Source organism: Theropithecus gelada, chromosome 5 (genome assembly GCF_003255815.1).
Source record: "Theropithecus gelada isolate Dixy chromosome 5, Tgel_1.0, whole genome shotgun sequence".
NCBI classification, from domain to species: Eukaryota; Metazoa; Chordata; class Mammalia; order Primates; family Cercopithecidae; genus Theropithecus; species Theropithecus gelada.
The window spans coordinates 94074348-94100303 of NC_037672.1; the positions used below are offsets into that span (position 1 = coordinate 94074348).

A 25956-nucleotide genomic window follows, 5' to 3' on the forward strand; every position below is an offset into this window, starting at 1 on the left:
TTAATAAAAATAATTGTGAGAATGCTTATCAGAGAATTCTAGTCAACCAGGTTTGGAGGTTACTAGTCCGAGCCATTTTCACCTATAAATTTAGTAGGGATTAGGCAGGATTAAAGGAAGGTACCAATGGTACTTACAGACTGAAAGTATTTTTATGAGGAAAAGTCATTGAAAGAAACCATGTTCACCTCAGACTTTACCCCTCTTATAGGTAGGACTTTTTAAAAAATACATTAATCTAATATTTTATAATGTTTTCATGATCATAGAGTCTTAGAGCTGGGAAAGAGAGTAATTACGATCTTGCCTTGTGCCCACATTTTGCCAGTAAGAGTGTATAAGTGACTTGGTCAGCACCCTACTCTAGTAAATCTCAGAATTATGACAAAATTTTCCCATTCCATCCAGTCAGTGTTCTTTTTACTACACATTACTCTTACTATTATGCATACTTTGGATATATTTAGTATTTGTTATATTGATTATCTGGAAATTATTTAAAATTATGTATGTAATTAAAAGACAATATCTTATCCCTTATTCAATGTGCTATTTTTACATCTAGAACAGCAAAGGCTTAAAATAATGTAGTAAAGGTTTTCGTCTTAGATTGACAATGAATTTGAACTAACACCAGCTGCTCTTCAGTTTAATTAAAAAGTGCAGTAGAGAAAACTTATGTAAATGTCTTGACTTTTGACATTTTGTTATAATAAAAATTGTAACAAATTACCATAATTGAAATTGTTAAAACTCTATGATAAGCCTTGGATTTCCTGGTAGAGGTACCTAGCTTTGTGATAGGCGCAATAGGATTCAAACTCCTGAGGTAAACAGAAGCAGCAAGTGCAAATAGTGCCCCACTAGCAGGATACAATGTTGGAAAGTTCTTCATTTTCTGCAGCTGGACTATGGACAACAGTAAGCATTTTGTAAACTGGTAATAATATAAATAATTTAAAACATGAGTCATGTGGACTATTTCTGAATATATCATTTCCAAATATAGTGTTCTCTCTTGCTCAGATAGACAAGCTAATTCAGACATCAATAAAACATTTGTAGTACAGGGCAGTCACAGATGTAGAAACACTTTTCCCACTCAGCTCATCCAGCAATTAATCTAGCTATTTAGCATTGAACCAATCTATAACAAATGTTGCATATGTGGATAGAAAGCATGTTTGCCTACTGGCGATGAAGCTTTTCTAGGAAGCAGAACCTTCATCTGAATATCAATCATTTATCACAGAGAACTTCTTACCATGCTGTTAGTTGGTAATAAACTGTAATGGGGAAGTATAGTTTGAGTGTGTTTATACACCAGTCCCTCCTTATCTGTGGTTTTGCTTTCTGTGGTTTCAGTTATCCATGGTCAACAATGATCCAAAAATAGGTGAGTACAGTACAATAAGTTATTTTGAGAAGAAGGTAGAGATCACATTCATAGAACCTTCATTACAGTATTTTGTTATTAAAATTATATTGTATCATTCATTGTTGTCAACCTCTTACTGTGCCTAATTTATCAGTTGAACATTATCATAGGTACGTATGTATAGGAAAAACAGAGTATATAAGGTTCCCAACTATTCAGGGTTTCAGGTATTCAATGGGAATCTTAGAATGCATACTCATGAATAAAGGGGATCTCTTGTATATTTGTTATCATACTATGTTTCATACTTAGGAAGCGTGGTCCATGCAGGTTAGACTTATTCAATCATTTATTCATCCAAATACCCCACAGTGATAACATAGATACAAATGCCATGAAAGTAAAAAGCAAGATGAAAGAAAGGTAAGTATGAAATAAGTGACCAAAACTACTAATTGTCAACATATAAATTTCATCTCTGTGGTTTAAAAATTTTTGCCTCATATGGATGACCTGAGTTATGGTAAAGAAGTTAAAATTGTGGAGTACATGATCAGAATCTCTTACACTTTGTATGATCTTGAAAAAGCTTCCTTCTATCTCAATTACAATCAGGGAAAAGCAGGAAAAGAAATGAGAAGATAGAGCTTGGCAGTATAGAATAGTCACTGGGCAAAAACAATTTGATGGAATCTGGAAAACATTAGCTTTCTCTGCTTAAATGAAAGGCTATCAAATATATATTTTAATTAAATTTAATAAAGGTTTATGAAAACATGTCTAATTTATCAAAAATATTAGGCTCAGTTATTTACATGTTTTTGGATAATTATTTTTAAAATTATGTTATGGCATATGACAACTCAGCATAAACTAACTTCATGAAATACTTTACTCTTTTGCCAGATTGCTAGATTTTAAATAAAAATTATATTATCATAAATATATCTAAAATCTGTCAAATATTAGTATTTTTACTAAGAACTGCTCCATTTCAAATCAGTATTGAATCTCAGCGGAGGCAAAGGGAGTTTAAAATAGGTTTAATACCTAATATAAATGACGAGTTAACGGGTGCAGCACACCAACATGGCACATGTATAACAAAACTGCACGTTGTGCACATGTAGCCTAGAACTTAAAGTATAATAATAAAACAAAACAGTAAAGATGCACTTAAATGTCAGAAAATAAAAAAATAAAAACCAGGTAAAGACACATATCTCATTTAATTAAAAAGTTCATTGCACATGTGAAGCTAGCATCACAATGGATTTTTTGTCCTTATTTTCTTGAAACATCACTCAATACTCATGTTTTCAGTGTAGATCACTTCTTTCCAGATTTCATGGTCATTCAGATCAAGTTCAATGTACAGAGAAATAAATAGAGACAATAACCTGTACATAATGGATTTTTAATATATTACATCCACTCAATTGAGAAATATGAAGCAAACTTCACTGACAGACCAAGAGATGGGACAAAATGACAAGAACGCAGATTTTCATAGAGAACATGAGATGGAGGAATATGTTCCTTCTTGCCGCAGTATAAATTGTCCCTTGTCTGGAAAAGAAACACATGGGTAATTTTTGAAAAGTGCTCTGACTCCATGGGTGTCTATTCCTACTGTTAATAACTCTGTGATGGTTAATTTTACATGTCAACTCGGTCAGGCTATGGTCCCCAAATACAGTTATATATCACTTAATGACAGAGATACATTATAAGAAATGCATCTTTAGTCAATTTCATCATGGTAGAAACATCATGGAATGTACTTACACAAACCTACATGGTATAGCCTACTACATACCGAGGCTGTATAATATAGCCTAATGTTTCTAGGACACAAACCTGTTAAGAATATTATTGAACTGAATGTTGTAGATAATTGTAACACAATAAGCATTTGCATATCTAAACATACCTAAACACAGAAAAAATATGGTACAAAAGATAAAAATGGCATACCTGTATAAGGGACTTATTACTGAAGGCTTGCAGTCAGGGAAGTTGCTCTGGGTGAGTCAGTGAGTGAGTGGTGAGTGAATGTGAAGGCCTGGACATTACTGTGCACTATTATAGACCTTATAAACACTGTGCACTTAGAATACACTAAATTAATTTTTAAAATTTCTTTCTTCATAACAAATTATTATTTGGTTACTGAATTTTTTTATTTTATAAATTTGTTATAAATTTGACATTTTCATAACAACTTAAAAATATTTTACAGCTGTACAAAGTATTTTCGTGTCATTATTTTGTAAGCTTTTCTTTTTCCTTTTTCCTTTTTTTTTTCTTTTTCAACATTTTGTTAAAAACTAAAAAACCTACACATTAGCCTACATAGTCAGAATCATTATAATTACTGCCTTCCACTTCCACATCTTGTCCCACAAGAAGATCTTCAGGGACAATAACATGCATAAAGCTGTCATCTGATCTGATAACAATGCGTCATCTGGAAGACCTACTGAAGGACTTGCCTGAGGCTGTTTTACAGTTAGCATATATAATGGTACATATACAAATTGTATACAAATACATGAAATGCATAACTACATAATATACATTACATTATAATATATTTATATATAATATTATATATAACATGTAATATGTGTGTGTATTTTGGTTTATGTATTTATTATGCTATACTCTGTCATTTCACAGTTAACATATATACATGTTATGTGTATATATAATATAGTTAACATATATATTTGTTTTGTGTGTGTGTGTATAAAGTAGAAAAAGTATAATCTGAAATAATGATAGAAATTATTGTACGGTAAACATGTAAACTAGTAGTAAGTTAGTTATTACCAAAATATTATAATATTACCAAATATGTACTGTGCATAATTGTATGTATTATACTTTCAAACAACTGGCAGCACAATAGGTTTGTTTACATCAGCATCACCAGAAAGATGTAAATAATCTGTTGTTCTAGGATGTTAGGATGGCCACAACATCACTAGGTGATAGGATTTTTTCAACTGCATTGTAATTTTATGGGACCAACGTTGTACATGTGGCCCATCATTGACTGAAAACGTCATGCAGTGCATGACTGTATTTGGCTAAATTGCAGTCGAGGTGTTGCTGTGAAGGTGTTATTTAGATGTGATTCACATTTAAATCAGTAGATTTTGAGTAAAGCAGATTACCCTCTATAATGTAGTTGGGCCTCAACCAATCAGATGAACACTTAAAAGATTGACTGAGGTCCCTCTAGGAAGAAGAGACTCAGGCTCCAGCCTGCCTTTGGCTTGAAGACTGAAACGTAAACTCTTCCCTGACTCCCTACCTACTAGTCTTCCCTGCACATTTTGCACTTTCCAGCACCTACATATTATATGATTCGACTCTCTTTTCCCTTTCTCTCTCTCTCATCTATCTATCCTGCTATCAGTCAGCATCTATACGTCTACCCATTTATCCTGTTGGCTGTGTTTTTGTGGAGTACCTTTACTAATACAAGCTCACAAGAATAGCTTTCTCCCACCCCAGAATTCAGGTATGCATGTACTATATCTATTCCAAGTTCTGGAAGCTGACCTTGTCCTCTCTATTTTATTGTAACTTCTTAAGAACCGGGAGTTCATTCATAGGGTTTATAAAACCCTACGGATTGTATTATTTCATCTTCTATTCTATAGAGTTTAACTGTTCTGTGAATATAATGTTTGATATTTTACTCTTTGAACTTGTAAACAGAATATTATATAATATATATTCTGGAAATATAGTTATATATTTCCAGAAGGAAATGTTGATTGAGCACGATGCAGAAAATTAACACATGAAGTACTAGGATTTTCAGTTCATTATTCTCAGTGCAGTGTTCAGAGCTGTTTCTAGGCTGCAGGGTCAATCATTGGAAATTGGTAATTTTAGATAATAGTTGCCAAAAAGCTCTTCCAGATGTAGGATAGCCTGTATATTTGAGGAATGCACATTCCCTGACATAAAGAAAATGTGCTACTTTTTCATTATATATGACTTGCATTCTTTATTTTCCATTCTGCCCTGCACTTTACTGCCTCTTTGCCCTCTCCCTTCCCTCCACCATTTACTAGTTGATGCATAAATCAAAATATTTCCAAATCTTACAGGTTTCAGGTTAAATGCAGTTTCTGTCATGAAGTCTTTCTTAATTTCCCCTAACTAAAAATAATCTCTACTATTTCTATTTCTCTTTATACCCCTTCTACATTTTATTACTTTCCAATTTTATTATGTATATGTTCATACCAAGAAGGCTTCATTTGCATCTTTGTGAATCCAGTACATTATAAAACTAACAAGAACATTGAAAAAATATTTGCTAAAAATTAATTGATGAATGCACATGATATTATGTGCCTTTGGAAGTCTACATTCATAGACATAAAAAGAGAGCACAAAGGGTTAGTAGGTAAATCTAGAACATGTGTCTGATTTTTGAATCACCTTCATGTATTGCTGATGATTTCAATGATTTAAGCAATTGGCATAACCTCTTTGCTCCCTATTTCTTTTTTATATTTCAAACTTAGAATAACACCTAATTTTTTATTTACCTTATCCTGCTAGAATTCAGAAGCTGGTGCTTTTACAATAATTAAGCAAACTGGAGCTGATATTTGTAAAATTTTACCACTAAAGGTATTTCTTTGTCCTGTGGATTAGCTGTACTTGTACTTTTTCTCCACATGTCTATAGCTCCATTACTGCTAAAAATTATTAGGTCTACCATTCTGTTTTGGCCATGTGACTAGACAGTTTTGGAAGAGATTAATGCCAATATAGGAAGAACACATCAGGATCCATCAAATTTTGTGATGAAATTATATAACTAGGTTAATTGCTTTGGCAGGTCTTGAATTTTGTGTGAAGCTTCTCCCATTACTAGAAATACAGTAATATTGAATTTACTAGTAATTTGAAATGTGAGATACAGTGCTTAATTGCAAACTGACAATGTAGTAATGAGACTGCACTACACCCTTATCAATTATGATTTGATTTTATTAAGTTAGGAATCAAAATGGCTCACATCACATTTATTCATTAATGCTGTTTTGTCAGCTAACTTGCAAGGAGATACAGTACATTTTGTAAAATGCATTGGATGTCAAATTTTAAATGCACTGTTTCTTATCTCAAAATGTTTATCTTAGAAGCTGTTGTATTTGTTGTTCTGAGTAAATAGAAGTTCCACTTTATGTTTTGCTTTTGCTTATTTCTTGTGTAGATATTATAACCTGTGAACAGGAACATGAAGTACGAGAGTAGTTTGGTCGTTTTCTGGAAATTATACTAATACAAATGGGCAAACAAAACTGGATTTTTTTATTATGTGTAACATGGCATAGATTTTAATGGTCTTCTTATTTCAGTGAGGCATTTATTAACAATTAGCAATTTAAAAGGACTTATAAGTATTAGCTTCTGCAAAGGGCTTTGGATGGATAGATTATCAAGACATATTCTCTGAGTCTTTCTCTTCTTGATATTGGATTGAGGGAACAACTGTGAGTAGAAAACTTTTTCCATTTCTGATTGTTTGGAAATCATAAGCCTTCCAACAGTGATTAACACTTCCAGAATCAGGGATTTTAAAAAGGTCCTGCAGCTGCTAAGCAGTATTGACAGCTGCTTTGGAAATCCCAGCCTTAGACAAATTGGTTCTCAAGTGCCACCTTTAAGGTTCTGTGAATTAGGAATACTGCAGCTAAGTATAACTGCCAGGTAGCATTACATTCCCTCTACCAACTAGTGTTGAATATTTGCCTAGCCGCAATCCTTACTAGTATCTTGAGTAGTTTCTGCTGTTTGATCCCACACAAAAGTACAACATAATTCTGGTGAATAAAGTTGACTAAATGCTCTTTCCAGGGCATTTAGTTCACCATAGAAGGATTATGAGACTTCTGTCTATTTGTATTTGCCATTAAAATTAGACACCATGTCATTAGCGTAGGTTACATGGTTAGACTGAATAGTTAGTCATTTGTGTCAGGTGAAGAGGCTGCTTGGATAAATTATAACTGATTCCAAAGACAAGACATCTGACCTGAGATGCAGGCAGGTAGAGTGGGGATCAATGATAACTTCAGTGAAGGAGTTCAATAATTTTTCACAAGGTTTAAAGAATAAAGAATACACCAGTGATAATGTGTATAAGGTTCTCTAGGACTTCCTAAATGCTTGCGCAATTTACGCATTACCCCATTAATATTACTCAATAAGATGATTAAACATCTATAGCATAAATATGAATTATTATGTATTATGGGATGTGGTTTGCCTTATGACTCAGCCTGACCTACACACACAGTATATAAGCAAGGTTGTGGCTATCAGATTTATAAGGCTTACATGGTTGCAAAAGTACTTTCAGTCTATATTCCACAGCACAGTTTGATCCGTGCCATCCCATATTAAGTTGAAAAAAATAAAATGTTATTTATCTCCCTAAGTTACTCTAGCACAGCAATCAAAATTATGTAAAGAGAGGGTGATGATGCAAGCATTTTTGTGCACAAAAACTTCGTATTTTAAATCCATTAAAAACAACAACTGACATAATATAGATGTTAAATAAATAGGTAGATTATTGAATGATCACACATTACTTCATTATATAAATAAATTATTCAGAATTATAAGTGTATATACTTTAAGCACTTTATCAAACATACATTTCGTACTCAATTACATAGTTTCTGGTCCCTTTTGTATTTTAAATAATTATTATATATTCTTTTCCAGAATTGTAACATTGTTCATCCAACATAGATAAAATGAGGTACCCTCTCAATTTATTTTTATATTCCAGTTGAGCAAATTGTAATTGTAAGTAGTCTGCCTGGAACCTAGGAATTGATCCAACTTCCCTATAAATAAGTTGAATCTACTTTGTTTACTTATTAATCTCTCATAATTTTTTCCATTTTTCATTTATTCACCATATCCTCAATTATACTTCTATTTCTTATATTAAATATTTTCCTTCAGGAAAATTGGCCAGTTGCTAATATGACATCAAGTGCAAATAATCAATCTCTCTCACCAGAAGTAACTTATGTAATACCTCATATTTTTCAATTTACTTATTCTTTTAAATATCAAAAGTATATCCATATACATGCAAACATACATACACGCACATATGTACACACACACATACACACACACACAGTTCATATATATTGTGTATATATAATATATGTGTATATATTTTATATATGTATATATAATATATGTATATATATTTTATATATGTATATATATTATATATGTGTATATATATTTTTATATATGTGTATATATATCTTATATATATGTATATTTACTTTCTTTCCTCCTTGGCATTGATTACTGCTGCATTCTTGTTCATTTTATTTAATTTAAATGCCTATAATATGGCAGACTTTTTGTCAGTATACGAAGGTAGATAACATCCGATTATCTACTCTTGAAGGTTCTCTGTTAAAAATGAAATTTCCTAATTACAGTTACTATGGACTAAGGTTTTGCTCCAACCTTGGAACCCATCAGACATCACTATAACCACCATTATATGCATTTGTTATGGGTGTGGACTTGGAATGTAGCCTGCAGTGGCTCAGTTTCCATATCAACTGCTTATTAGTTCTGTGATGTGAGAATTATTATTTTATATTTCTATTAATACATGTTACTGAAAGATAATGATCATATTTCACATAGTTGCAATAAGGATTTAGTGACATGACACATGCCAAGCTCTTAAATATGTTTGGCATCTTATAATAGCTCAGTAAATTAGTTTGTGGTTGCTTTAAAACATTTAAAACTAGTAAATATAAATAATTGGAATTAACTTTTTAGACAAAAAACAATGTAAAGCCTCTTAAATAATTTGGTTGGGTTTTGCATCTAGATTTTCTTTTGTTTATGATTTTTGTGATTTAAGCTCTGTATAAATTAATATAATTATTAACATTAAGATAATTTGTTTTTAAGTTTAATAAGTACATCCTACATACTACAAAATCTTGAGTAAAATTCACCCAAAAAAATTAAAAAGAATAAAGTAACACTGGGCAACAATAACTACTGGAAATCTTGGATTTTATTTTACACGATTCATGCAAACAAAAAGAAAGTTTAGGCCATGTGCGGTGGCTCACGCCTGTAATCCCAGCACTTTGGGAGGCGGGAGGATCACGAAGTCAGGAGATCAAGACCATCCTGGCTAACACGGTGAAACCCTGTCTCTACTAAAAACACAAAAATTAGCTGGGCGTGGTGGAGGGCGCCTGTTGTCCCAGCTACTCCGTAGACTGAGGCAGGAGAATGGCGTGAACCCGGGAGGCGGAGCCTGCAGTGAGCCGTGATCATGCTACTGCACTCCAGCCTGGGCGACAGAGCGAGACTCCGTCTCGGAAAAAAAAAAAAAAAAAAAAAGTTTAAAATAATGGCATTTTTTTTCCTCCAAAAAGACTGAGTTTAACTGTTACTTGCAGAAACTTTACAATATAAAAATTCAAACTTCTGAGAAAAACAACTAAAATAGTAGCTTTACTAATATGTTGTTACTCTTCTTACATTTTAGGAATACACAATAGATATAATTTTTGCCCAAACCTGGTTTGACAGTCGTTTAAAATTCAATAGTACCATGAAAGTGCTTATGCTTAACAGCAATATGGTTGGAAAAATTTGGATTCCTGACACTTTCTTCAGAAACTCAAGAAAATCTGATGCTCACTGGATAACAACTCCTAATCGTCTGCTTCGAATTTGGAATGATGGTCGAGTTCTATATACTTTAAGGTAATATTTGTTTAAAAATCTGTAGTTGCTCTCATTTATTTTCCATACTAATATTTAATCAACTCTAAATTTTTTATTTCTCAAAGTTGCAAAGTCAAAAGTATGGAGCTCCTTTCACATGCTGAAATATAATGTGAAATATTTTGGCAATACTTTTTTAAGCTCAGTTATTATTATGTGAAAAAGACTAAAAGCAAATAGAAAAAATTCTTTGATTTTCTTCCTTTGAAGCAGAAGAGGTTGCAGCATAAATATTATTGTTTTCTTAACCTGCCATGTAAATAATTGAGTAAGATTTCCTCTAGAAACCCACCCTGCTATAAAATTTTATAATACTCTAATTTTCAATGATATAGTAAAACATCCCTAAGAAAGGATTAAATGAAGGTTGATGTATAAAGTTCAAGTTTATTTAGCTCATTGCCTTGAACATATCTGCTTGTTAAGAACCGTTCTTCGTGGAAATATATTCATAATAAATTAAGAGAAAAATTATCATACTTAACCATTTATAATCTGCTAATCTGCTGTGTTTGCACATGTGTGTTGGTTGATATATTGAAGTATGAATTATTACGTGTAAACACAGAGATCATATTGAAATGTATACAGTGGTAACTTAGTTGAATGAAGAGGAAATTGTTAGAATTCTCATACTCATATATAAACGTTGTAATATCGCTATTTAAGACTTTGAGACTTTAGAATCATTAATATATTCTAATACATCACAATCTATTATCATAAGACACATTCTTGTTTTAAAATTAGACAGGGAATTTTTAATGCTTCTAATTATTTATCTTTATTTAATACTTTGTTTTCCATCTAAATAGATTGACAATTAATGCAGAATGTTATCTTCAGCTTCATAACTTTCCTATGGATGAACATTCCTGTCCACTGGAATTTTCAAGCTGTAAGTAACAAAACACTTGATAATTTCATAGAATTTTAACCTTAGAAGCTGTTTATTTAAAAATGAAATGAAAGAAAATAAAATATGATTTTCAAAAGTGTACATTATGTTCAATTCTTTTAGATAAAATAATTACAAATAATATATTTGCTTCTTGTTTTTAAACTAAAAGATTACAATAAATGTGTAGTGAATGCATATGTTTCATTAAAACATTCTTTATAACATTTAGTTTTATTCCAATGCTATTTGCTTATTTTTATTAAATAAAGGAGTATTGAAAATAGGTTTGTATTCAAATGTTTTTACATAGCCACCAAAAAAAAAAGGTGATTCAAATTATATTCATCTTCCTGGAGGCAAGATTTAACTTTAATATATTAGATTTTGAAATGTTTTTCAAAATTTTTCAGAAATTCATTGGGCAAATAGTATTTACTATATGAATAGCAAATACTTGAGACTACTTTAAGAATTCAGAAAAAAAAAAGGTAGAAATAAGTTGACTTAATTAAAAAAGATTGATTCATAGAGAAGTGGTTAGAGGTGAATAATTAGAGTATAAAAACCTGGCATTTTCTTTCTTTTTTTTATTTTTTATTATTATACTTTAAGTTCTAGGGTACATGTGCACAACGTGCAGGTTTGTTACATATGTATACTTGTACCATGTTGGTGTGCTGCACCCATCAATTCGTCAGCACCCATCAATTTGTCATTTACATCAGGTATAACTCCCAATGCCATCCCTCTCCCCTCCGCCCTCCCCATAATAGACCCCCGTGTATGATGTTCCCCTTCACGAGTCCAAGCAATCTCATTGTTCAATTCCCACCTATGAGTGAGAACATGTGGTGTTTGGTTTTCTGTTCTTGCGATAGTTTGCTGAGAATGATGGTTTCCAGCTGCATCCATGTCCCTACAAAGGACATAAACTCATCCCTTTTCATGGCTGCATAGTATTCCATGGTGTATATGTGCCACATTTTCTTAATCCAGTCTGTCACTGATGGACATTTGGGTTGATTCCAAGTCTTTGCTATTGTGAAAGTGTGGCAATAAACATATGTGTTCATGTGTCTTTATAGCAGCAGGATTTATAATCCTTTGGGTATATACCCAGTAATGGAATGCCTGGGTCATATGGTATTTCTAGTTCTAGATCCTTGAGGAATCACCATACTATTTTCCACAATGGTTGAACTAGTTTACAACCCACCAACAGTGTAAAAGTATTCCTATTTCTCCACATCCTCTCCAGCACCTGTTGTTTCCTGACTTTTCAATGATTGCCATTCTAACTGGTGTGAGATGGTATCTCATTGTGGTTTTGATTTGCATTTCTCTGATGGCCAGTGATGACAAGCATATTTTCACGTGTCTGTTGGCTGTATGAATGTCTTCTTTTGAGAAATGTCTGTTCATATCCTTTGCCCACTATTTGATGGGGTTGTTTGTTTTTTCTTGTAAATTTGTTTGAGTTCTTTGTAGGTTCTAGATATTAACCCTTTGTCAGATGAGTAGATTGCAAAAATTTTCTCCCATTCTGTAGGTTGCCTGTTTACTCTGATGGTAGTTTCTTTTGCTGTGCAGAAGCTCTTTGCTTTAATTAGATCCCATTTGTCAATTTTGGCTTTTGTTGCCATTGCTTTTGGTGTTTTAGACATGAAGTCCTATGTCCTGAATGGTATTACCTAGATTTTCTTCTAGGGTTTTTATGGTATTAGGTCTAACATTTAAGTCTGTAATTCATCTTGAATTAATTTTCGTATAAGGAGTAAGGAAAGGATCCAGTTTCAGCTTTCTACTTATGGCTAGCCAATTTTCCCAGCACCATTTATTAAATAGGGAATCCTTTCCCCATTTCTTGTTTTTCTCAGGTTTATCAAAGATCAGATGATTGTAGATGTGTGGTATTATTTCTGAGGACTCTGTTCTGTTCCATTGGTCTATATCTCTGTTTTGGTACCAGTACCATGCTGTTTTGGTTCCTGTAGCCTTGTAGTATAGTTTGAAGTCAGGTAGTGTGATGCCTCCAGCCTTGTTCTTTTGACTTAGGATTGTCTTGGAGATGCGGGCTCTTTATTGGTTCTGTATGAACTTTAAAGCAGTTTTTCCAATTTTGTGAAGAAAGTCATTGGTAGCTTGATGGGCATGGCATTGAATCTATAAATAACCTTGGGCAGTATGGCCATTTTCACGATATTGATTCTTCCTATCCATGAGCATGATATGTTCTTCCATTTGTTTGTATCCTCTTTTATTTCACTGAGCAGTGGTTTGTAGTTCTCCTTGAAGAGGTCCTTTACATCCCTTATAAGTTGGATTCCTAGGTATTTTATTCTCTTTGAAGCAATTGTGAATGGAAGTTCATTCCTGATTTGGCTCTCTGTTTTTCTGTTACTAGTGTATAAGAATGCTTGTGATTTTTGCATATTAATTTTGTATCCTGAGACTTTGCTGAAGTTGCTTATAAGCTTAAGGAGATTTTGGGCTGAGACAATGGGGTTTTCTAAATATACAATCATGTCATCTGCAAAGAGGGACAATTTGACTTCTTCTTTTCCTAACTGAATACCCTTAATTTATTTCACTTGCCTGATTGCCCCAGCCAGAACTTCCAACATTATGTTGAGTAGGTGTGGTGAGAGAGGGCATCCCTGTCTTGTGCCAGTTTTCAAAGGGAATGCTTCCAGTTTTTGCCCATTCAGTATGATATTGGCTGTGCGTTTGTCATAAATAGCTCTTATTATTTTGAGATACGTTCCATCAATACCGATTTTATTGAGAGTTTTTAGCATGAAGGACTGTTGAATTTTGTCAAAGGCCTTTCTGCATCTATTGAGATAATCATGTGGTTTTTGTCTTTGGTTCTGTTTATGTGCTGGATTATGTTTACTGATTTGCATATGTTGAACCAGCCTTGCATCCCAGGGATGAAGCCCACTTGATCATGATGGATAAATTTTTGATGTGCTGCTGGATTTGGTTTGCCAGTATTTTGTTAAGGGTTTTTGTATCAATGTTCATCAGTGATATTGGTCTAAAATTCTCTTTTTTTGTTGTGTCTCTGTCAGGCTTTGGTATCAGGATGATGTTGGCCTCATAAAATGAATTAGGGAGGATTTCCTCTTTTTCTATTGATTGGAATAGTTTCAGAAGGAATGGTACCAACTCCTCCTTGTATCTCTGGTAGAGTTCAGCTGTGAATCCGTCTGGTCCTGGATTTTTTTTTTTGGTTAGTAGGCTATTAATTATTGCCTCAACTTCAGAGCCCGCTATTGGTCTATTCAGGGATTCAACTTCTTCCTGGTTTAGTCTTGGGAGAGTGTAAGTTTCCAGGAAATTATCGATTTCTTCCAGGAAAAACCTGGCATTTTCTTTAAAGGAAATTATTATAACCTTTCCATAGCTATACTAATTTTATTTTACATTTATTAACATATGTATCATCACAGGTATTTTTATAACAGTGTTTTTCTAGATACACACAATTGTCTTAAAAAATACAATGGCTTATAAAAACGTGGTTGCCTTTACCCACAAATTGTCTAATGCTATTCTCTTTCTTTTGAAAGTTGTTGTTTTAACAGATGGCATTCTAGAATGTGGTAGAGTGTAATATGACAATTCATTCATAAGTATAATTCTACTTAACTTACTAAATTTCCACATATTTTTTGCCTTTTGTTAACGATGTTCTTGAATTTTCTTAATGATATATTCTCATTAAAGCATTCTTTTATATTAATGATCTATCTCACTGCTTTGATTTTTCAATAGTAACTTTGTAATGAATTAAACAGCCAAATAGCAACAAATACTTGATTGATAGAATTCAAGGAACTCAAGGAAAAGGTCATTGTAAATAATTGATGTAGCAGTTGTTGTACTTCATTCTAGAAGCCATTCTTAAATTTTGGTGTGACAGCTCTCCGGTTTTGATTGTTGTTAATGGTAATTAATCATTTATCTTTGTGAGTTTAATTGGGTGTCAATAACAAACATATAATAATCGTAGCTAATTTTTTTCAGGTACTCTACATGGGTCCAGTAGAGAATTAAGCTCTCTGCATCTAATATTTCACAACAAATATGTGTGGGAGATTTCATTATAGTCCCAATTTTAAAAATTAATATCATGAGATTCAGAGTGACAATTTAGCCAACATGTTTATTTGTGCCCACACTACTATATACTATGCCTATACTCTATTGACTCTAAAACTTTTTAAAAGTAAAGATAGAAACTATGGAAATCAAAATTGCTTCAACTGTAGAGAGCAAGTGAAAGAAGATGCAGAAAAGGAAAGATTTAAATAGATCAGCAGAGATGATAACTGTTTCATTGCATGACTAATAGAGATCCTAGTGCAAAATACATGTTCTTTGGGAAATATTGGATATACTATTTTTGAAATTTCAAGTTAGTGAATTCTCTTTCTGTAATGTGCTACCAATCTATCTGTTGAAAGTAAAAATTTTATACCATTAAAATATTCTAAAACACGCATGTGACCACACATAGAAAGAACTTTTTAGCTACAAACATCTACATGAAAACTATATAACGGAAAGGTAAATTTGCAGCCGATTTTGACCTGAGGACATTGACAAAATGTGGTTGATTTCCTTCAAGTTCTGCTTTGATGGTATTGTAAGATGGCATAACATAATCTCCACATAAAGTTGGGATACAAAAGCCTGACCAGTTGAGAGCACAAGAAGAATTACCTGCTACACACACACACACACACACACACACACACACACACACACACACACACAAAAAAAAAAAAAAAAACCACCAAAAGCTAAAAGGGAGGTTGCCTCCCTCTGAAATCAGCATACAGGGTGAAATGATTCTTCTTGAGAGAATCTGATTCCATGTCTACCCTCAAATAGATTTTTAGCCCAAATTTCTTTCACTTGGTTGCTTCAACAAGTCCTCAAATATATTCCTGACACAAGGCAGAAACAAAAATATTTTTTAGAAAGATGAAAGGATATACTTCCGTTCTAGACAACTGCAAAGTAGACAAAAACATTTTCAACACAAATAACTGACAAAGGACTGCTATCTAGAATACATAAATCATTAATATAAAAATAGAGGAAAATTAAGAGAAAGTAAAAAAATAAATACTGGGCAATTGAATAAGCAATTCCTCAAAGAAGCAATCCAAGAGTCTAATAGGCATACTTTTTTTTTTTTCTTTTTTTTTTGAGACGTAGTCTCGCTCTGTCGCCCAGGCTGGAGTGCAGTGGAGCGAGCTCCACTCACTGCAAGCTCCGCCTCGCCTCTCGGGTTCACGCCATTCTCCTGACTCAGCCTCCTGATAAGCACACTTTTTAAATGCTAGGTTTTATTATTAATCGGGAGAATGTGAAATAAAATACACTTCATGGACGAGTAAAATTGAAGAAGACTGCATATATCAAAATTAATGAGAATATGCATTCATGTGAACTTTCACACTCTGGCTGATAAGAGAATATGTTAGTGGCCAGGCATGTTGGCTCACGCCTATAATCTCAGCATTCTGGGAGACCGACGGGAGCGGATCACCTGAGGTCAGGGGTTTAGAATAGCCTGGCCAACATGGTAAAGCCCTGTCTCTACTAAAAATACAAAAAAAAAAAAAAAAAAAAGGTAGCCATGCGTGTTGGTGAGCACCTGTAGTCTCAGCTACTCGGGAGGCTGAGGCATGAGAATTGCTTGAACCTGGGCGGCAGACATTGGCAGTGAGCCAAGATCACGCACTGCACTCCTGCCTGGACAATAGAGTGAGACACTGTCTCAAAAAAAAAAAAAAAAAGAGAGAGAGAGAATATGTTAATATACTCTCCATGGACAAAAGATTGGCACTACCTCATAAAGTTGATATTATGTGTAACCCATTACCTAACTACTCCATACCTAGATGTATATCCTGGAGTAACCCTTGCATATACACATTTGGGGAGGCATGTATAATAATATTACTAGTAGCAATGTTGGTTATAGCCAACAGAAAATATCACAAATGTCTAAAACAGTATAATGGATAAATTTTGGTGTGTTTTTACAATGGAAGAAATTTAGCTACATACAACATTGATGACTATCACGATATATTAAAAAAGACATTCTTAGACAAGGTAGCATGAGGAAAAAGAAGAAAAAATAATATGCAAAAGAATGCCTTAGGTATGGCAATGACCAAATAAAATTCAAAGTAACCCAAACTATCCTATACTTTTCAGAGATGCATATGAAAAATCTACATTAAAAAGAAACAATCATTGCAGAAATCAGGATAGTTATTACCTCTAGATTGTAGAGGGAGTACTATTTTGGGGTGGACATATGGAGTTTTCTATGTGTTAGCAAGTTTCTATTTCTTAATTTAAGTAGATTACATGGGTTATCATTATTTGATCCATGTATGATAAGTCATTAAACTCTGCTTATTAATATTTATTGTATTCAAATGTTCTATGTTTGGCATATCTTATAATAAAAAAAGGAGGAAAAAGTTGCAAGAATTTACCTTTGGATAATGTTGGTATTGTAATGGTATCAAATTTGGATCTTGCTAATCTATGTATTTTTTTTTCTATAGATGGATACCCTAAAAATGAAATTGAGTATAAGTGGAAAAAGCCCTCCGTAGAAGTGGCTGACCCTAAATATTGGAGATTATATCAGTTTGCATTTGTAGGGTTGAGAAACTCAACTGAAATCTCTCACACAATCTCTGGTAAAGAGAATACTCAAATAGTGAATGATGCTACTATTAAATGACATTTTTTATTTTAAATATATGGATTGGGATTTATATTATATGGCCAAAATAAAACATTTTCTTTTCTTCCAGGGGATTATGTTATTATGACAATTTTTTTTGACCTGAGCAGAAGAATGGGATATTTCACTATTCAGACCTACATTCCATGCATTCTGACAGTTGTTCTTTCTTGGGTGTCTTTTTGGATCAATAAAGATGCAGTGCCTGCAAGAACATCACTGGGTATGACACATAATATTATGCTATAATATCATAGAACTTTAAAAAATCATTTTGATGTAATAAAAGTTTATAGTCACATTTATTAAATACATTCTTCTAGAATACAGTCAGGAAAAAAATTGACAGAAACTAAAGGACAATACCATGTTGAAAGAGATATGTAAAAAAAGAAAAGTAGAAAATGGAATTGTAAAGAACTTGAAATTTCAGAAAATTCCTTCTTTTTTTCTCCTAATGAAGACCAAAGGAAGCATAGATACGTAACAAGAATTAATACATTAAAATCATACATAATTCCTAAATCTTATTTTGGTTGAGTTTTTCTATCACTTTTCATCAAGATTTTATTTTATGTTATAGCTGAGTCACTAATAACCATTGTTTTATTTGCTGGGGTGTGTGGATGGCTTTAAAATAACCTGTTTTATAACATTGCTAATGAAGTCAGTTGTTCCAAAGGGCAAGTAGCTGAAAGGAACAAGAAGCTCCCTGGCTTCTATGGCTTCTGTCGTGTATAAAGTGTGTACTTATTCTGTGAATGCTTGAGAGTTGCCTGTACAATAACATTGATTAACAGGGTAATTGTGATTAATACTTGACAAAATAGACTTTCACTCTTTTTCTGTAGCAATCTATTGTAATAATCAAATCATATAACAAAATAAGTGACTAATTATGATACAGTTCTTTAAAAGAAAAAGATAACCTGCAATCAGGTATTGATACATGAAGAAAACTTATTAATCAATTGACTCACCCGCCAAATCAGTGAAAGACACGTGAATCGCACTGCTCATAATTGTGTCTTAAAAATATGTAAAGAAAGGTGAGATGGTTTCTGTTTTTAACCACAAAGAAGTTTTTATGTGGTTTCTATGATAGCTCATAAATGATTCCATCTAATAAATACAATAAAATGCAGGTCACATAAAAGTGGCAACAACAATGCTTGAGGCACATGGGTCTATACTTGAAAATGAAGTTCTCTTGGGCATCTAAACAGGGGTATTGAAATAGCTAGTGGACAAAATCCATTCATACCTTAATTTTGTTTCCTTTCATTGTTTACAATTATTTTATATTCTAAGTTGTATAAATTATTTTAGGTTCTTTGTATGCTACTATAAGTATAACTTAAACAGAGTATTTTTGTTTCTATTTCCATATTTTTCTGGGAATGTAAATTAGTATAATCACTATGCATAACACTTTGGAAGTTTCTCAAAGAGAATTTGAATGGATTATTTATACCACTGGGTTTGTATAAAACTATATGCTAGAGTGTCATGAAGAGAAGAGCCAACTGTGAAGTCATTTTTGCATAAATTTATTTTTATTCAATATTAGCACATCAATTGTAAAGATAATCACAGCCAGATGTAACTTAGCAAATATCTTTTGTAATTGTGGACCCTAAGATAGAGAATTACAATTGCTTTAAATATAAATACACACACATATCACTGAAGGACAATTTCCTGAACTCAATGAACTCAACCTTGCATTTTACTAAAATATATCAAATGCTTTCTGTAAAGCAAGCAATGTTTTTGGTGCTGCAGTGTTAACAGTGAAAAAACTTTAAAAAGTTCATGTTTATGATGTTTACATTTTAGTAGAGAAAACAGGTAATGTTCAAATATAAAAGGCATACAATAAAATTTTAGTGAGTCATGAAGGCTGTGAAGAGATAGCAAAATCAATGTTTAGAAAATGACAGAGTGTTGGTGATGTGATATTTGCTATTTTATATTGTGGAGTCTTGCAAGATACCTCTGATGATGTGGCATTTGAGCAGTGACCCAAAGAAGTGTGGTGCTCGCCTGGTGGATATTGGGCAGAAAGATATTCCAGGCAGTGGGAACTGTATGGTTTTAAAGCCAGATCTTCCTGCTATGCCATGCTTTGGGGTTCAGAAAGATGACAAATATGGTTGGAGCTGAATGAATAGTCACAGAAAATGAATTTGGAGAAGTGGCCAATAGTTTGATCATGTAAATTTTTGTCGGCCATTTTAAGGACTTTAAATTTTATTTCAAATGTGATGGGAGACTATTGTAGTATCTTCAGTAGGGGAAGCCATGGAGAAAATAACAATGATATCCAAAATGTTTTCTCAATATCCTGTTAATATCCTAAATGTTTTTTATTCTAATGGACTCAGAAATATTTTCATAGAAAATCTACCATGTTCTTCTCAAGGTAATGGCAGTGATAATAATTACTAAATTAAATAAATGTCTGAAAGCAAAGTTCTGCTTAGTTTTGTTTGCCTTATTAAAAAAGAATGTAACAGAAACTTAATAAAGTAAAATTTATTGCAGTCATGGATAATAACATGAAACCACGGTTTGGATTTAAGACTTTTTAGATAGGAGACATAATTGTGGAGGCAAGAAACACTTTGGAAACCTATTTGGGCTGACGATGGTAACAATGTGATTTAATAAGCTTGTGTGGGAGATGAGGGAAAGGAAGACTTGTATATGTTATTTTTTAAGCCTTTTCCATAACAAAGCCTTTAAAATATATATTTAGTTTCAAAATAATTGAAGTAAAAGCTGTAAGGAATAGTGGGAAAAATAAGCAAATCTGCAATCATTGGTGTTTTCTCATTCATTGTTAGAATTACAAGAAAAAGTTAATTAGGAGATAGAAACTTTGAAATTATCATAAATACATTACATGATTGATATTTATAGGTTACTACACCTAACTTCAGAGCACACAATATTTTCAAGTGCATATGGATCATTAAACAAGATATTACTAAAATTCAAAACACTAAAATTTTCAGAGTACATTTTCTAACAAAAAAGGAAGTAAATTAAAAATTAATAAAAATAATATAACTGATAATGGCTTTGTATATTTGGAAATTTAAAAAATAGACAAATAATTAAATTAAGTACCTTTTGTGTATATTTACTACAAGTACAAAGCAAGATATTACTGTGTGTGTGTGTTTGTTTTTTTAACGAGAGGCACAAAGGAGTTGAAAAACTGTTAAGATCAGAGAGCTAATAGGTAGAAGAGTCAGAGATTAAACCTAAATTTGTCTCGTAATTCCAAATTCATCACAACTGTATCGACTTTAATATTTTCTCCAATCCTAAGAAATTATAAAAGTGAAACAACAGGCTTGTGAGTAGAATTGTTAGGGTATGTTTCAGTGGAGACATGAGGGGAAGAGGTGGTTATTGCCTTCACTATACCAAAGAGACTGTTGCTGCAGCTGTTTTTGATTTACTTTTCATCATAGACGTTGCCACTCTATAAATATTGGTCAAATTAAGAAGCATTTAGCATTATATTTAGTACTTTTAAGAGAGTAAGCAATTCTGCTCATGGGACCATATTTGCTGCGAAAAAGAATGAGGATTATGGAAGTTTAGGCTAAAAGAAATATAGCATGTGCATCTGTAATTTAGGAGACCTAAGATTGATAGTGGTAAGAACCACACGAAGACTGATGAGAAACAGATCCCTTCAAGGATACACATGCAGGGTTGGGATTCTGGGGGAAATCCCAATTATACATGCTGACTTCTCAAAAATAAAAGGATTTACTCTGTGCTTTCAAAGCAGTATTCCCTTGATATAACTGTGCCAGTATTCCTCACTTAAACATTGAGATTAAAAAGTAGGTTTAACTCAAGTTATTATATAACAAAAAGCTATGTTAGTTTGGATTAATTTTGACTGCATATGTATGGTGGGAAATGCCAAGTCACTGTCACTTCAATTAGATAGAAGAATATCTGTTGCTTATGTGAAGTCTAAGGGTAGGTATTTCAAGGTGATACAATGCATTACAGTATGAGAAATTCAGGCTCCTTCTAGCTTTCTCCTGTATTGTGAGTCATTTTAATTCCCAATATTATCTAATGTTTTCAGATAGTGCGGTTGGTCTGGCGATTGCATTCCAGCAGAAGGCAATGAGAAGGAAAGAAAGACATTCCTTGTCTCTTTAATGCTGTCTTTAGGATATTGTGTGTTGCTTACATTCTTGACTTGGTTCCCTTTGACTAGATCTCAGCCTGTGGCCACACTCAGCTGCAGAGAGATGGCAAATAAAGTTGTTTTGGGCAACCACATGCCAGCTAAATATTTGATATTCTATTACAATGAAGGAAGGGAAGAAAGGATATTGGGAGTCAACTTGTACTCTGCAGTAATTTAAGTGATTAGAACTCACAGAAACAAAGAGCACATTGGACACAATGTAGCTATGGCTACCAATAATTATTTCTGTAAATTACTAGTTATCGTATTTTTTTCCATTGTTTAATTTCACTCACAAAATTGCCAAATCAGATGGAATAATAAATGTGGTCTATTATTTTTCATTTCCTATTTTGTTTCCTCTCTCCATAGGTATCACTACAGTTCTGACTATGACAACCCTGAGTACAATTGCCAGGAAGTCTTTACCTAAGGTTTCTTATGTGACTGCGATGGATCTCTTTGTTTCTGTTTGTTTCATTTTTGTTTTTGCAGCCTTGATGGAATATGGAACCTTGCATTATTTTACCAGCAACAAAAAAGGAAAGACTGCTACTAAAGACAGAAAGCTAAAAAATAAAGCCTCGGTATGTTAAAAAGAAAAATTTCTATTTTATAAACCTTGACTTACTTAGAGATACTCTTTTGAATATTTATGTGTTTGTTTACAGAAATAGGGACACTTGAGACCCATAACCAAAGACAAATAAAGTTAAGATGAAACTGGAATACCTAACATTGCTCACCAAAAAAAGTGTATTTATGTTTTTTAAATATCTCCCATTGGATATCCTGTGTACAGAGTGGCTCATTATGGCCTAAATTTTCCCACAGTGGTAGATTCTTTGTACCTCAAACATTATTTGTGATTTACCTTTGATTCGATTTTTGTGTTAGGATTTGCATTTCTAACAAACTTACCTTACTTTTAGTGATGAAGATTCCTCTTTAATGGTAGTATCCAGCTGTTTTTAAAAGTCATGATCACAACATTCTTTTTTTGTTTTTGTATATTTGTACTATTTTAATCTCCCATCTCAATCCAATGATTATCTTAACTTATATTACATCAAGTTTAATTTGTTAAAATGGATTCTACTGATTCTAATATACTAATGTATGGAATTATTGACTATGATTATGCTTTATATTATCAATTATAGCAACATGAAAGTAATATCTAACACATGTTGAATGTTCCTGACACTCTGCAGAACATTTTACATGCATGATTTCATGTATGCTTAGAGCAACCCTCTAAGTAGAGGTTCAATGATTTGCACAAGAACAGCCTTAGTAAGCGAAAGATCCAAGACACAGACCAGAGCTCAAGCTTGTGACCCTTCCTTTATATATCCTGTTCTCATAGGGCTTAGAAAAGTAGACATTTATTTTTCTAAAATTAACAAGAAAACATTTAATTTCAGTAAATTCTTTCAAAGATTTGTTTCAAAATATTCAAATAAGTGAGAAATGGATCAAATAGCCAGGCATTAGTGGCAAGCTTGTAAGCCTCCCTTAATATATATAATGAATTTTCCCTATTATCTAGCTTTTTAAGTTCTAGGAGTCAATGCATTTTTCCCTAATCTTTTTTCATTGGTTTCTTTATAAAACTCTGCTATACTTTTAAGTTATGTTTTACTTTTCATGTTATATTCCAAGAGATAAGCCTGGTATATTTTTCTTTCAGAAACCCACAATATTCCAAGAAAGCAGAGCACATTGCTAGCAGTACAAATTTGATAATTTGCATTGTAGAATTAGCCCATGATTCCATCAACTTCACGTCATTGTTGTTCATAGGATGTTTTGTCTCCCGAATGGACAAATCAGAAGTCAACTGTAATATCTATTGTTAAATTTTCAGATAAAGAAAAATGAATGCTTTCTACTATTTTCCTTTCATGAAAGCTATGCATCTTCTCTGGATTTTCCATTTTATCATTCACTCATCTACATCTATGTTGGATTATTGCCTTGAAAGTTTTATTTCTGGAAATTTTGAATGGAAATGTTTAGAATAAAAATAACTAAGATAGAGGCCAGGCAATGTACAATCTCACATCCATTCTCTAATTTAATTCTAAGAATAAATAATTTAGGTACTACTATTATATTACTGAGGGACACAACCAAAACATGGCTACTCTAGGACAGTAGCTAATCAGTTTGACTGCAGATCATGTACACTCAGCCACAGTTCCAATGGCACATGTACTCAAGAGAGCTGGATTATTCTAGTGTAGACTTTAAACTTATGATGCTATTCAGTCATTCATCAACTATTCATTAAGGACTTCCATAATCTAGTAATTGCTCTAGAATGCTTATTTTTTTAAATCCATATGTTAAGTCTTTCAAATTTAGCATCAAGCCCAGGTCGCAAACTACTAATTATGGAAAGCTAAAGAACAAAAATCAAATGATAATATTGAAGTACTAAATGGCAAATAGCAACAGTTAAATTGACATATTATAATTGACTACTTGAGTACCAAAAATATTTTATTTATTGCCATTCATAATGAAGTTTGATAGTCTCTTTTCTTTGTTCAATTATGTGCTTTATGAGCTCTTTAAGTCCTAAACGATATTTTGAGTGAAAAACCAGGATCAGTAATCAAATCTGACTCCTTGCATGGTTCAGTGTACAGCCATATGGTCTTGCTAATCAGGTAAATCAGAATGTACTTTTAGAAGGATTAGGCAATTCTGTTTGCTGTTGTCTCAAATTCTCTATTTAAGAGCTTCTGGAATCCACATTTTTCTTTGGTTGCAAGATGTTGTAGCATCTTGCCATTAAGCCTGTGTTAAATGTTTGTGACTTCACCCCCTCCTTCCCTGCTTTCTCTCTCTCTTCCTCTTTGTCTTTTCTTTAATATCCCCATTTTCTTTATTAAAATTCAGAGTATAATGTTCCCCTTCCAGAGTCCAAGTGATCTCATTGTTCAATTCCCACCTATGAGTGAGAACATGTGGTCTTTGCTGTTCTGTTCTTGTGATAGTTTGCTGAGAATGATGGTTTCCAACTGCATCCATGTCCCTACAAAGGACATCACACACTGGGCCCTATTATGGGGAGGGGGAAGAGGGGAGGGATGGCATTGGGTGTTATACCTGATGTAAATGACGAGTTGATGGGTGCTGACGAGTTGGTGGGTGCAGCACACCAACATGGCACAAGTATACATATGTAACAAACCTGCACGTTGTGCACATGTACCCTAGAACTCTCGGGAAGGGGAACATCACACACCGGGGCCTATCATGGGGGGGGGGGGAGGGATTACATTGGGAGTTATACCTGATGTAAATGACGAATTGATGGGTGCTGACGAGTTGATGGGTGCAGCACACCAACATGGCACAAGTATACATATGTAACAACCCTGCACGTTATGCACATGTACCCTAGAACTTAAAGTATAATAATAATAATTTTTTAAAAAAATGTGTACAGTCTTGTCTCTAATCCTCAAAGACTAAATGTCACATATAACTGGAAAAAAAACTCTTTTAATGTAAGAAAACAAGAAAACATCAGCAATTTTACTGACCTTCTGTGATCTCATTTGAACCTTGTGTACACTTGTAGGCTTAATAATCTATTTAAATAATGCTTGTATAAATTGATTTCAAAAGTAAAAAAAATAAAAATAAAAATAAAAATAAAAATAAAAAATAAAAAAATAAAAGCTACAGTTTATGGCACACACAAAAAATAAAATTCAGAGTAGTTTAGAATCCAGCATTTTCTCTTTTTTAAAAAAAATTGTTTAGGGCTATAGTCAGGCTGGGATGCAATGTTTTGGCTAGAG

The 25956-nt window shown here is 32.9% G+C and overlaps 1 protein-coding gene across 2 annotated transcripts in view; it reads left to right on the forward strand.

Annotated features, from left to right (window-relative positions):
* GABRG1 (gamma-aminobutyric acid type A receptor gamma1 subunit) overlaps positions 1-25956 on the forward strand; it is an 83154-nt gene that overhangs the window by 48470 nt on the left and 8728 nt on the right. For both annotated transcript variants that reach the window (XM_025386043.1, XM_025386044.1), the window contains exons 4-8: positions 9978-10198; positions 11035-11117; positions 17723-17860; positions 17978-18130; positions 22508-22722. In XM_025386043.1, the coding sequence (XP_025241828.1) occupies positions 9978-10198; positions 11035-11117; positions 17723-17860; positions 17978-18130; positions 22508-22722 (810 nt within the window). The remainder of the gene's footprint in view (positions 1-9977; positions 10199-11034; positions 11118-17722; positions 17861-17977; positions 18131-22507; positions 22723-25956) is intronic.